The sequence below is a fragment of the Orycteropus afer genome, unplaced genomic scaffold (assembly GCF_000298275.1).
Source record: "Orycteropus afer afer isolate SDZICR_OR568_19922 unplaced genomic scaffold, OryAfe1.0 scaffold00282, whole genome shotgun sequence".
Classification (NCBI taxonomy): Eukaryota; Metazoa; Chordata; class Mammalia; order Tubulidentata; family Orycteropodidae; genus Orycteropus; species Orycteropus afer.
This window is the reverse complement of record NW_006921869.1, coordinates 371,906-385,885: the sequence shown is the minus strand read 5'-3', so window position 1 is coordinate 385,885 and position 13,980 is coordinate 371,906. Positions and strand designations below refer to the sequence as shown.

The 13,980-nt window shown below is 42.2% G+C and overlaps 1 protein-coding gene across 1 annotated transcript in view; it reads left to right on the top strand.

Moving 5' to 3' along the window:
* NR2C2 (nuclear receptor subfamily 2 group C member 2) overlaps positions 1 to 13,459 on the top strand; it is a 126,416-nt gene extending 112,957 nt beyond the window's left edge. Inside the window, exons 8-15 of the mRNA XM_042782278.1 lie at positions 1,620 to 1,753; positions 2,268 to 2,306; positions 2,743 to 2,920; positions 4,130 to 4,251; positions 6,426 to 6,565; positions 8,354 to 8,491; positions 9,360 to 9,465; positions 13,285 to 13,459. Of these exons, the coding sequence (XP_042638212.1) occupies positions 1,620 to 1,753; positions 2,268 to 2,306; positions 2,743 to 2,920; positions 4,130 to 4,251; positions 6,426 to 6,565; positions 8,354 to 8,491; positions 9,360 to 9,465; positions 13,285 to 13,459 (1,032 nt within the window). The remainder of the gene's footprint in view (positions 1 to 1,619; positions 1,754 to 2,267; positions 2,307 to 2,742; positions 2,921 to 4,129; positions 4,252 to 6,425; positions 6,566 to 8,353; positions 8,492 to 9,359; positions 9,466 to 13,284) is intronic.
* The last annotated feature ends 521 nt before the right edge of the window (positions 13,460 to 13,980 follow it).

Below are 13,980 nucleotides of genomic sequence, written 5' to 3'. Positions count from 1 at the left end.
GGTATGTCATTGCTGAATATTTTTTCCCAATCTGTAGGTTCCCCTTTGACTCTTTTGTAGAAGGTCCCATTCATCTAGTTTCTCTTCTGCTGTTTGTCCTTTTTGGGTTATGTTTGATAGTCTATTTATGCCATGTATTAGGGCCCTAAATTTGCCCCTAATTTTTGCTTGAGGAACTTTATAGTTTTAGACTTCACACTTAAGTCTTTGATCCATTTGGAGTTAGTTTGTATGTATGGTGTGAGGTACAGATCTTGTTTCATTTTTCTGCAAATGGATATCCAGTTTTGCCAGCACCATGTATTAAACAAATATTCTCTTCCCCATTTCATAGATTTCAGCCCTTTGTCAAAGATCAGCTGACCATAGTTCGATGGATCTCTTTCTGGGTTCTCAATTCTATTCCATTGGTTTGTGTGTCTCTCGTTGCAATAATACCCCAGGCATTTTTGACTGCTGTGGCTGTATAGTAGGTTTTGAGATCAGGCAGTGTGAGAACTCCTACTTCTTTAATAGTGCTTTGCTTATCTAAGGTCTCTTTCCTTTCCATTTAAAGTTAGGGATTGGTTTTTCCATATCCTTAAAGAATGTTGATGGGATCTGGATTGGGATTGCACTGAATGTATAGATTGCTTTGGGTAGAATTGACATTTTCACAATATTCAATCTTCCTATCCACAAGCATGGAATGTTCTTCCATCTATGTAGATCTCTTATGGTTTCTTGAAGTAGTTTTTTATAGTTTTCTTTGTACAGGTCTTTTGTGTCTTTTAATTTTCTTAATCATGTCCTTTGATGCATGGAAGTTTGTATTTTGGTGAAGTTCAATTTATCTGCAACCACATGTGTAGATTTATGTAACTGCTATAACAACCAAGATGTAGAACTTTCCCATCACCCCCTTTAGAAGAACTGTTCTTAAACTAGAGCTTTAAGCCATTTCTTCCCAGTTCAGTCATGGCCAACAAAGCAAAACTAGAATGGACCCAAATTTGTAAAATGTTGTTGTACTGGAAGGATAACTGGAATGGGAGAAAATATGGGTCTATGCCCTGCCAGATCAGAAGGAAGGTCGGGCAGTCTACTTCCGTAGTGATACCACCTCGGAAACCCAAGTTGGGGTCGCTATGAGTTGGGTCCGACTCCATGGCAGTGAGTTTGGTTTTGGTTTGGTTTGCCCTGCTGAAAGTTTAATCTCCCTCTCAGAAAACTAGGGCAGCGTGCGTGTTGCATAGCAACTAAATCTCTTGACTGACAGAGTCAGAAACAGTGCTGCCCCTCTCAAAGATGACGACCGACCATACCACTTTGAATGTGTGTCACTCTCCACAGCCCTGGCAATAATCCAATCTCCTATGTTATACTCCTGATAGTGCTCAATATGCCTCTTCCAAGTCTCCCATTCCAGAGTTTCCACCCATAGTTTTTCCTATTACAGTCACTGTTCTGGTACACCCACATTTTACAAATTTGGGTCTTCTGGTTTCCCTGTGTCAGTCACTACTGAACCAGTTCAAACAGGTTTGAAGCCCTATTTTAAATGAATGATATACCTTTGTTGACCTAAGAGTTATTGTGTGTGAATGTATTCATTTTTTATGTTATTTTTGGTTTAACAGGCAGAAACAAGCCAGGGAGCCCTGGGTACACTAGCAAATGTAGTGACTTCCCTTGCCAACCTGAGTGAATCCCTTAACAATGGTGACACTTCAGAGATACAGCCTGAAGACCAATCTGCAAGTGAGATCACCCGGTACGAGCCCATGAGGACAGGGCTTCCCTCATAATGTGTACACCCAGTTGCTGTGTTGTGAGTGTGGACGGTAACATTGTGACCCCCATCCTGTATTTAATCAAGGGTTGTCACAGTGACCCTGCACATGTCTTCTTTCCATTTTTAACTATGGGAATGTGGACCCACTTACATTACATGGCATAAAGCAATCATTCCAGACAATAAAAAGAGAAATTGAGTAACTCAATGAAAGCAGGGGGAAAAAAAACTTGCAGTGGCCAGATGTTATTTGTATTCATCACTATATATGGCACCTCAGTATTAATAGTTAATCCCCTTTTTTATTTCTATTTTATCCCATTTTTCTTATGTATATTTTTTCTAAGTAGTGAGTTTAGTTAGACCTTAAAACTATTGGGGCAGATGGATAGATATTGCTGGTAGATAGCATTAGCTGGTCCCTGACGTCTATAACTGGCTGCTGAGGATGTTTCTTCTCTGCAGCTTGGCTCTTGTGTTTTGCTCCTTTCAGGAGGGACCAGTCAATCCTGCCCATTGTGCCACTCGTCAGGTGAGGATCTGGGGCCACATGAGCGCTCTGCCCGCATGTTCATATGTGGTCAGACAGCAAGACGAAAAGCTAGATCCAATGGAAAGAGGATGGGATTTGAAATAGAATTCTGGTTCCACCACTTAACTAGCTGGGTGGTCTTAGGAAAGTTATTTAATGTTGCTAAGCCTCAGTTTTCATACCTCTAAAAAGGAGATAATTCCTACTTTGAAGAGAGTTAATGAAAAACAAAATACATGTGAAAATAATAGTATATAGCGCCACACCTGAGACGATGTATAGACATTCAATAAATACAAGCTTTCATTGTTGTCCCAGCAGGTATGATTTAGCTCTTTCCCTACTTCATTATTTTTCTAAATTTTATCTCAGCTTAGCACTCTATTCCCCCTAAAATCTGGATTCACAGCACTTGTTGCTTCATTTTTGCTCACAGGGCATTCGATACCTTAGCTAAAGCACTTAATACCACAGACAGCTCCTCTCCCCCAAGCCTGGCAGATGGGATAGACACCAGCGGAGGAGGGAGCATACATGTCATCAGCAGAGACCAGTCGACACCCATCATTGAAGTTGAAGGTCCCCTCCTTTCAGACACACATGTCACATTTAAGGTGAGTGTTTTTAGGTTTACTACCTCCCCCAGCTTCCCCAGCCTGTTGGGGAGGTGGGGGGCTATGCCAAAGCTGGTCTGCAGTTGTAAAAATCAAACCTTGGAATGAGCTCATTCTGTATTGTGCTGTCTGACATGGCTTCAACCAGGACTTTGTATTCCAGAACAGTATTCCCATTATGAAGTATGTTCATTCTTCCTTTGCTCACTGTGCCATTTGGTTCTGAAAGTGACCCTGAAGTAGGTGTGGCCTGCACTGACAAGACAGGCAGGTGTGGTCTTGATCTGTTTCTGCAGGGCCCCAGACAGTCAGGGCTGATGGCTGACTGTTCATTCTTCTTGCCTTCCTATCATTACTTGACTCAGCCCAGACATATGCAACTTTGTCTTTTTACTGTAACTATAAGTTCTGTCTAAAATCCTCAAACAGGCATCCAGCTTTCACTCCCAATTGCTGGTCCCAACCACTTTGCCTTCTAGAGCCACAGAAAACAAATTGTAGACATCCTGCAAGAGGGCTGTCAGATCCCTATAGGTCTTTCCTCCTTTCTCTTTCACTGCTTCACTTTTTCTGCAGGATACTCCCAGGGCCCCTGAAGACTCTCAGTCTATGTATCTAGACTGAGTTTTTTTTTTCCCCTGAATTTCCTCACTGATGAAACCTGGCCAGTTGTTTAGGGAAATTGAGTCCTCCCTCATGGTTGCCCAAGGATGTCCAGGATTCAGGTCCCCAGTGGGATTCCAGGGCTGACATCCTAGTGGTAGAGTTCACCTGCACACTGTTACTTTGAGGCTGCTTACAAAATGCCTGTTAATCCATGAAGTTGACACTTGTTTCTGTGATCCGATTTAGACTTTAATCTGTGATTCATAATGCAATTGCCTTAGAACAAATAACAATTTAATTGAGGCAAGAATTGAGAAGTGTATTTGTATGGTTAAACTGGAATGACCCCCTCAGGCTTCTCAACTGCATTCCAAGGGCCATCAGACCCTACCTTACTATGTAAGAAAACATGGGGAGTCAATGCAAGCTCCCCACTGCAGGAGAACACACACTGCACTAAGGATGGAGCTACACAGGAACCTCAAAATCAAAAGACTGTGACAGTAGCTGCCACTGTTGTTGAGATGCAACAGGAATACATGTTGACAAATAGAGGCATTCACCTGTCCCTCCTTCACCTGTGCTGTGGGTTTCCTTCTCCAGCTAACGATGCCCAGCCCAATGCCAGAGTACCTCAATGTGCACTACATCTGTGAGTCTGCATCCCGTCTGCTCTTCCTCTCCATGCACTGGGCTAGGTCAATCCCAGCCTTTCAGGCACTTGGGTAAGTGGCATTTTTCTCTGTGTGTATCCTTAACGAAGCATCTTCTCTGAGAATGGCCTGGAAGATCTCTGAGGGTCTTTTCTTTTTTTTTTTTTTTTTCCGATGATTTCTGTGACCTAGGTCAGGTGACTCTGAGTTTCTCCTTAAATACATTCATTGAACTGATAGCAGGTAGCCATGCTTGCCAGTTTTACAGCATTCCTCAAACATTGATTGAGCCTCCTACGTGTGCCCAGGATAAAGTAGCGTGGAAGGCAGGCACTGTGGAACTGATAATCCAATGTACTATGCAGAGTGTGATTTGTAGATAGTTCTAGGCCCTTGAAAACATGAGGAACGTGAAGCAACTATGTCCTCAAACATAGTGTACTGATTTACATTCTCACACAGCTGCTTACCTCCATGCCAGCTGACATCTTGAGCAACACTGCAGGAAGCCCCCTCTTGCTTCTTTACTGAGCTTCACTTGTGTTTGTCTTATTCCTCCCCCAAATCCCAGCACCAGTTCTGCCATTGTGCCCATTACGTGGCACACAGTCCAGTTGAGAGATAGCCACTTAAAAATGGAATTACAGTGAGAGTTAATTCACATTACAAAGTAACTATCATAAGGCAGTATGTGGAAAACACCAGAATAAAGGCCAAGTTGTCCAGTGGCTGAGACCACTGGCTTTAAGGAAAACAGACCTGGGCTTGGAGCCTTCTGGGCTTGGGGCCATAAAAGTATGACTTACTGGCTGTATGACCTTGAACAAGTCATTGTCCCTCTCTGAGCCTCTAATTTCCTTATCGAATCCTTGCAAAGGTTTAGGATCTATAAAGCTGTTAACCTAGGGCCTGCACATGGGAGGTGGAGAACTCAGTAGAAGGTACAGGTGTGGTGTGGTGGGGCAAATGGTGTATGGATTATCCCCTTAGTGGTGGTCAGGATGGTGCTACTTGATAAAAAGGAGAGGTGGACAGGATTGGGATCCTTGCCATCAGAGGAGAACTGTACAAGCAGGAGCTGCTGAGTAAGTGTTGCAGGGCAATTAACTATTTGGGAGAATGGACTGTCCCTTGCCACTGGGCAGATGGTGTGACTCCAAGCATCCTGTTTATAACTGTGGGTACTGGTTAGGTAGCTGATACTTTTTAAGTGAGGTTAAAAATTGACCCACCCATTCCTCTAAAAGTACTTTTTCTGTTTGAGTAGTTCAGAGCCTCCCTCACATGTCAGCCCTACATGTATGTGCATGAGATGGAATGGAGTAAAACATGACTAATGCCAGATAAACCATACAGTAGTATTTAACATGGTTTCGATTATATTTCATGTAACATATTGATATGTTCAGGGGTAGTGAGCATAGTAAAATATTAGGTGTGCCTCTGAGGTGTCCGGGCATAGTGCAGTGAGGGAGCCCTAGTTTCATTGCCTCCCTGGGGCTGGTGACCAGTGGACTGTTCCTGGGCTGGGCCTAGGCTGGGCCATCCTGGAGTCCACTGGAGGAAATGGCCTTGTTAAGACAGTCCAGTTTCTCCAGCCTCCTGACATGTTGAAACAGGTGGCAGCATACTGCACCTGTGGGCCTCTGAGAATAAGAAATAGCTGTTTTTTGGTGTGCCACGTGTTATTTTGCATATAAGTTACAGGGCCAGGCTGAAAGCAGACTTGGCTAGACCTTACCCCCTGCTTCAGTCCCATCTCCAACTGTGGTTGCCTTCTCCCTTCAGGGTCTGGAGGCCCTCAGTTCTCGAGGGTAGATGTAGGGTATGTCTCCTCCTTTCAGAGCTCATATTCAGCTCTTAGTCCTTTGATCCCCACAGCTGCTCCTGACCGTGGCTACAGGGCCTGGGTCACAAACAACCCTCAGTGGGACAGAGCCAAGCCTGGACTGCCAGGGATTTAGAAGGCTACAGGAAATGACACTTTGGCCATACCTATTAAAATTTCTTTTAAGTCTAAAGAACTTTTTAAAGAGGTTGGGTAGTTTATCAACAGAAGGACTTTAGTTTGGACATTCATAGATAGTGGTTTTCTTGGAAAATGATCCTAGACATACTTCAGGACTTGAGCAAACACCTGCTGAATGCTCTTGTTTGGGGAATACTGGGGTTTGGTGCCTACATGCTGTCTTCCTTGGAGAAGTTCCAACATGTACCCACACCCACCCTCTTCTCTGTGTCACCAGGCAGGACTGCAACACCAGCCTGGTACGGGCCTGCTGGAATGAGCTCTTCACCCTTGGCCTGGCCCAGTGTGCCCAGGTCATGAGCCTCTCCACCATCCTGGCTGCCATCGTCAACCACCTGCAGAATAGCATCCAGGAAGGTAGGGCCAGGGACGTCGGGGCACAGTGTGGTCCAGCCTGTGTGCCATGGCGCATAGATCTCAGCCCTGGCAAGGGCACATTGGCCAGCCTTAGTGTCTCACAGCATCCATAGGCAAGGGAAATTTGATTGTGAAGCCATAGGATCTTTTTCCTCTTTTCATATAATGAATATGAGAGAAAAAACAAAGAAGTGATTGAAAAAAGTTGTCTACTTCAATACATAGGCATTTAGTATATAGTTTCAGAAGAATCACATAATCTGTTTTCATCTTCGTTGATAGGCTACCCATTCATGTATAATATCTTACAAATCTTTATAAGCCTGTAAAGTAGAGATTATCTTAATTTTACATATGGGAATCTGAGGCCCTGATAAGGTTCATGACTTGACCCAAATCACACTATAAGGGGAAAACCTGGGCCACAGCCCTGGGTCGTGCAGACTTCCCAGTCCAGGACACATTTAGCTCATTCCACCTGCTCCTCAGTGAAAGAATGAAAAGCTCTCTTCTAGTAAGTTCTGTTGCAAGTGTTTATTAACATTTGATGGTCAAAATACCAGCTGTCAGGAATGTGAGGTAGCCAGTGAAATCTCTGCCCACATTGCATGCACATTACACACTAAAGACCACTTGTCCGGAGTGCCCAAGATTTGAGACTAACACACAAAATCTTGGTGACCAAAAAATCTAGTACCTGAAACATTTATAGTTGGAGTGGAACTGCACTGCATTTTTGATGGGGCATTAAGTGTTTGATGTCTAGGAATATGAGTTACCTAACCATAACTGGTAGCATAGTGGCTAAAGCACTTGACTGCTAACCAGAAGGCTGGCGGTTCAAACCCACCAGCCACTCCTCGGAAGGAAGGTTGGGCAATCCTACTTCCGTAGTGACACTGCCTCGGAAACCCAAGGAGGGGTCGCTATGGGTCTGGGCTGACTCGACGGCACATAACAACAACAACAACAACCATGCCTTTGTTTTTCTGGTTATTCATTCAGTGTTTATATACAGGTGATCTTAACATCTTACTGAATTTAAGTAATACTTATTCATAAATGAGCTTTAGTTTTTGTGGGTTTTTTTTGTTTGTTTGTTTGTTTGTTTTTTTAACTTTTAGCAGAGTATTGTTACATGATATAAGATGCAAATTAAGTGCCAGCAGAGACTCAGAAAACTCAGCCATTGATCAGAACTGACATATGGGTTCTAAGCACAGAATGAATGGAATTACTCACTTGTGTCTTCAGGCCAACGTATTGCCTGGGGTGGGGCAAAAGAGATCACCAGTCTAGGGGGTTCGTTACTGAGGCAGAATATATAATGGAACAGATTTTGAGTACGTATTTACATGATGGGAGCTCTGGTAGCATAGTGGCTAAGACACTTGCCTGCTAACCAGACAACTGGCGGTTCAAACCCACCAGCCACTCCTCGGAAGGAAGGTTGAGCAATCCTACTTCCATAGTGATACTGCCTTGGAAACCCAAGGCGGGGTTGCTGTGAGTCGGGGCCGACTCGATGGCACATAACAACAACAACAACATTTACATGATGGGACAAGAGTTGGACTGAGTTAATTTCTTTCCATCAATTACCTTTACTGGCATTCTGAGTTGTTATCTTCAACTAGAAAATTAGGTTCTTGACCATCAGGAGATACTGGTTTTTTAATTAAAAAATGAAGTTATTCTCCCTTTTTTTTCAATCTGTGGCCCCTTGAGGAAGCTAGTTTTGTTGTTCCTATCAGCATTTCTCAGAGGGTCTGCAATGTTGGTTTCTAGATAAACTTTCTGGTGACCGGATAAAGCAAGTCATGGAACACATCTGGAAGCTGCAGGAGTTCTGTAACAGTATGGCGAAGCTGGATATAGACGGCTATGAGTATGCATACCTTAAAGCTATAGTTCTCTTTAGCCCCGGTAAGATATGCGGTGGTGACTCATTTCAGTTTTCCACCTCTGTCTACTGCTATTTCTGAACATGAACTTGTTGTCAGGTCTTCAGTGTAGAGACCCCTGCCAGACTGTATGTGAACAAGTGCTCGCATAATAGGTATATTTTGCTAACTAACATAAGGTCTTTTAAATTCTTGCCTCTAAAGCTCAAAAAAATATACTGTAATGCTGGGTAACATCATATACTACATAGATATAATCTGTGTCCTAATTAAACCAGTGACCAAATAAAACTATGGCATACAAAACAGAACATACCACCAGTATCTTTTCAAGTCGTATGAACATCTGTAATCCAGTACAGATCAAAACTCTACAAGTTTACTCACAGTCCCTGTGTATAGCATCAGCTTCTGCAGGGCATCCCAAAAGACATGGTCACAGCAGGTGAAGAAGAGGCAACAGAAATGGGCTGGGGCGGCCTAACTAACTAGCTTCTCTCTCTAAGCCTCCAAAGAGGCTGCTTGAGCTGACTGTTATCCTCATAACTAGCTTGGACATAGCTTGCCTTTTCTCCCTCCCCTCCTCACCCTTCACTCAAAAACAAGGAAATAGCTAGTAAAAGTAAGAGAAATTATATGGTTAAATATCTAGAAAAAAAATTTTATGAGATAGTTTTGGAATCCTGGAGTAGTAGTAGGAAGCCAAATGTCCAGATCCAACCCAGGTGGGGCTGCTCAGACAATAACATCCAAACTGGATCAGCCTTCAGAGTTCAATATATTGTATTTGGGAAGTTTGCCAGAAATTTGACTGAAATAAGTACCAAGAAGTCTGCAAGGAGGCTTTTCCAAATACAGATGGGAACTTGGGGGCATTTTTCTGTTTTCAGATCATCCAGGTTTGACCAGCACAAGCCAGATTGAAAAATTCCAAGAAAAGGCACAGATGGAATTGCAGGACTATGTTCAGAAAACCTACTCGGAAGACACCTACCGGTGAGACACAGGCACACATTCTGGTGTATCAGTAGTTTAAAGTGTAAATAATGTTAACTTTCTCATTTCTGGCAGCCTATGGAGACCCCATTTGATCACCCTTGCATTCTCTAGTTTTCCAGGTGGTAAGAATGTGAAAAGCCCTAGGCAGGTAGGGGTCCCGAATACCAGCCCCAGGTCCAGTGTTGCTGTGTAACTTTGGGCAAGACTTCAGACTTCTTTTTAATCTGAGGGATTGAATTTGATGCTATGTGGTCTCTGCTAAAGCTAACATTGTGCATGAGGCTTGTGTTCTCATGGAAATGCCCTTGTCCAGAATAATTTTAAAGATCTGTAATGCAGTGATTAAGGCATTTGGCTATTAACCAGTAGGTTGGTGGTTTGAACCCACCAACCACTCCACAGAAGAAAGATAAGGCAGTCTGCTTTCATAAAGATTCACAGCCTTGGAAACACAATGAGAGTCACTATGAGTCAAAAAGAACTTAATGCAGTGAGTTTGGTCCCTCTCTTCAGTACTCAAGGTGGCACTAAAAGTACTAGACAAGCAGAACCTGATTCGTATAAAGAAGTGGGTGAGTTGTATAAAATATTCATTTTACCCTCTGATAAACTGATGAAGAAAGATCTCTTTATTTGGTGAAAATTAATTAACAGTTTCAACTGTAATGGGTTAAAAAAAAAAAAAACTCACTGTAAGGGATAGGCAGCAAAAAAATACATAAAAGTGAGGCTTTCTTGTGCAGATTTATACAGGAAGCTGTTCTGAGACAAGGCAGAACACATTGACAGGCTTTCTAACCAAGGAGTGGAAGAGCTCTTTGCCTTTGACCACCTCTGACCCCCTGGAGGCTACATGTATTTCTGGAGCTCTGTCAAGTAAATTATTTGGTATTTCCCTCCCCACTCTATCCCCACAAAGTAAATTTTTGAGCAGAATTTACAGTCTAGGAAGTTATCACCCCACCTCCCTCAGACTTTGTATCCCCTGCTCAGACTCAGTCTGCAGGTGTCCCAGGCCCGGGGGACAGTTTCTCTGGTGTGATTGGGCATCTGCTGGTAAAGAGCTTGCCTCACTTAGGCACACATCCATAGCCCAGATGCAGTTTTTGCAAAAGCAGGACCCATTTTCTACTGTAGTCAGTAAAGATCTAAGCATGAATCTAGAATAACTTTAGCCTCAGTGTATACAGTTTTGGACTGTCACATAATGCACCCTCATCCTCACCCAGAATTCATATATCCCACCAGGCATGTAGGCAAGGTGCCCCTGAGGCAGCCACAGAGACCTGCTCCCACATGGTTCCTAGAAATGCCCCTTTAGGCACTACTGGTAGTAGAGCCACTGCACCCTCTAGAATCACCTTAACATCAGTTAATATCAGTCTGACTTTTGAAAGTCAAAATGTAATGTTTGTGGAAATAATATGAGTTACCTAGTCTAGTTGGAGGACTTAGGTATGTGAATCAGGTGATTAGGGGCCAAATATGAGATAATAGGACTCTGAAATTCACTCAAAGACAGTTCCCAAAGAAAAGATCCTAAATGTTTTTATATCCTATTTATTTACTTTTTTAATCTTTTCCATCCCTTGTGCCTTTTCCATGTTGTTTGTTCCTTGTGAAATATCTTCCCTACTTCTCTCAATTATTTGTATCTCTGCTCATAGACATCCTGGCCAGCCTGTGAGGCCCAGCTGAGATTCCCTATACTCCAGGAAGCCTTCTGAGATACTCATGTCTCAGTATCTGTGGGTGGAGGCCCTTACACTCACATCCCCACCCCACCCCATGTGCCCCCCAAGACTGGAGTGCGGTGCTGTGCACAGGGAAGCACAGGATTCTTGATGGCTGGGTGAATGGATGATAGTGCTGTTTTGGTATGACAGTACTTGCATAATACAAGTACATCCTTCTCTTGTAAAAAATTATATAATATCCACTGTGGAAAATAATTAGAACATTCTGGGAAGCGAAAAGGAAAAAAGAAAACTTTTAATTCAGTAAAAATACCACTATGCAGATATACCTGCTTTTAACATTTTATGTACTACTTCCAGAAGTTTTTTATAAATGTGTGATCAGAATCAAGGTTTTAGCCCCCCAAACAAATATTTTTTTTTTTTTTTTTCGTTTAATGTACAATGAGCACACATATTTCTCTTCATCCTTTTCTATGGCTAAGAAAGTACCATAGTTTCTTCATCATTTTCTCCTAATGAAAATGTGGGTTGTTCCCAGTGTTGGGCCAGGATAAATCTCTCTGCAGTGGGCATCCCTATACACACTGCTTTTGCCCTTCTCCCATTGTTTCCCAGGACCAGTTGCTGGATGTGGAGTGGCTGGACCACATGGATTATGTAGGGCCAAGCTGCCTTCCAAGACAGTTCATGATGTGCCCTCCCACCCACAGTTTCTGCAAACTGAAAATGATCTTATTACTTTATTTGCTAAATAAAGTATAATGCTAAATGAACACTAGAAATTGGAACAATCCAGAAAAAGATAGATTTTTAATAGGGAAAAGTCACTCCAAATCCCAGTACCCAGAGATCAACCATTAACATTCTGGTGAACAGGCCTCCATAGATTTACTTTATACACATGCACACATAAATGCCACCACATAAATATACACAAATGAGATTTGATGTACTTGTTTTTTAAATTTTACTCAGCAATACATTAAGGATGTCTTTCCGTACCAACAAATAGAAATATCTTTTTTCAGTGCATCTGTAGCATTCTGTTATATAGAAATGCCATACTTTGTTTTAATCTATCTGTTATACATGGATCTCCAGGCTTATTGGTTGGTTGGGTGTTTAGTTGAGGGGGAGGAGAAGAGTTGTTACAAATAACAGTGATGGGAACATACAGTTGACCCTTGAACAACCTGGGGGTGGGGTTAGAGGCACCATCAACCCCCTCTCCACGCACAGTCAAAAATCTGCATTAACTTTTGACTCCGCCAAAACTTAAACTACTCATAGCCTACTGTTGACTATTATTAATAACAAACAGTGATTAACTCAGTTCTTGCCATACATGTATTAGATTTTCACATGAAGACATCCACACACATACCAACAGGGAAGTTTATTAATGGTATGGCATGATATCATTTACTGTTCATTAAGTGGAAGGTGGTTCATCATAAAGGTCTTCATCCTTGTCTTCACATTGGGTAGGCTGAGGAAGAGGAGGCAGGCAACTCAGTGTGACTTTATGGAATTACATTGTAATTTGTCTTTTTTGCTTTTTCATTTCTCTAAAAATATTTCTATATGGTACCAGTCTTCCTTCCAGCATTTGGTTCGTTTCAGTGCCCATATCAGAGAAGAGTCCATGTTGTAAAAGAGGCTAAAAGCAGCCTTGAATAATCAGAACCCTTCGGCCAGATTGTCTGCTGTCAATTTGTTTTCTGGCACTGCTGCTTCTGCATCTTCTTCTTCACCACGTGGCAATGCTTCAGAAGCACTCATCTCCATCATGTCATCTTCTGTTAATTCCTCTGGTGTGATGTCTATTAGCTCTTCAGTTTCTCCAAAATACAGATCATGAAAAAATCCCACGTATAAGTGGGCCCATGCAGTTGAAACTGGTGGTGTTCAGGGGTCAGCTGTATTTGTACCTGTATCTTTGTATATACTTGATTTTTTTTCCTCATGATAAATTCCTACAAGAGGAACTGGTGAAACCAGAAAAAGCAGACCCAAGTCTTATTTGTTTAATTGCATTCTGAACAGTACAGACAGGGCCCTGGGAATCTGAAGGGTGGTCAGCAGTTCCCTTTATCTAATGCCCTCTCTCTTACAGATTGGCTCGGATTCTTGTCCGCCTGCCGGCACTCAGGCTAATGAGCTCCAACATAACTGAAGAACTCTTTTTTACTGGTCTCATTGGCAATGTTTCAATAGACAGCATAATCCCTTATATCCTCAAGATGGAGACAGCAGAATACAATGGCCAGATCACCGGAGCCAGTCTATAGTGCACAGTGCATGCTGCCAAGGTCAGAAGACACCTCCAGAATCATTCAGACACGAGGAAAATAAAAGTAGTGGTATTTTGGTATGTGCACATATTTCCAGTATGTTAGCCATTTCCTACCTGGTTTCTTCTTATCTGTTAATTCCTGAAAATAGCAACTAAAAGACTAATAGGATCCTTTCTTGCCATAAGAAATATTTTAATGCCTTTTGATGAAGTAGCAGATTTTGGAACAATCTTTTAACTCAATTTGTATTTAGAAATTCTCAAAGGGCAAAAAAAAAACAAAAAAAGTTTTATAATGTCAGAGACTAGTATTAAAACTAAAAGAACCTAAGAGAACAGTATGTGTATATATGTTTAAAATGTCCTTGGAATTAATAGCTACTAATTACCAGGGTAATAATATTAGCACTTTCTAAGCACTTCTTGTCAATGCGTAATGTTAGCAACATCTTGCCTATGGACAGGGCAAGTGAAAACTGTTATGTCTTTTGCCGAAATGCTAATGATTTCTGTGAA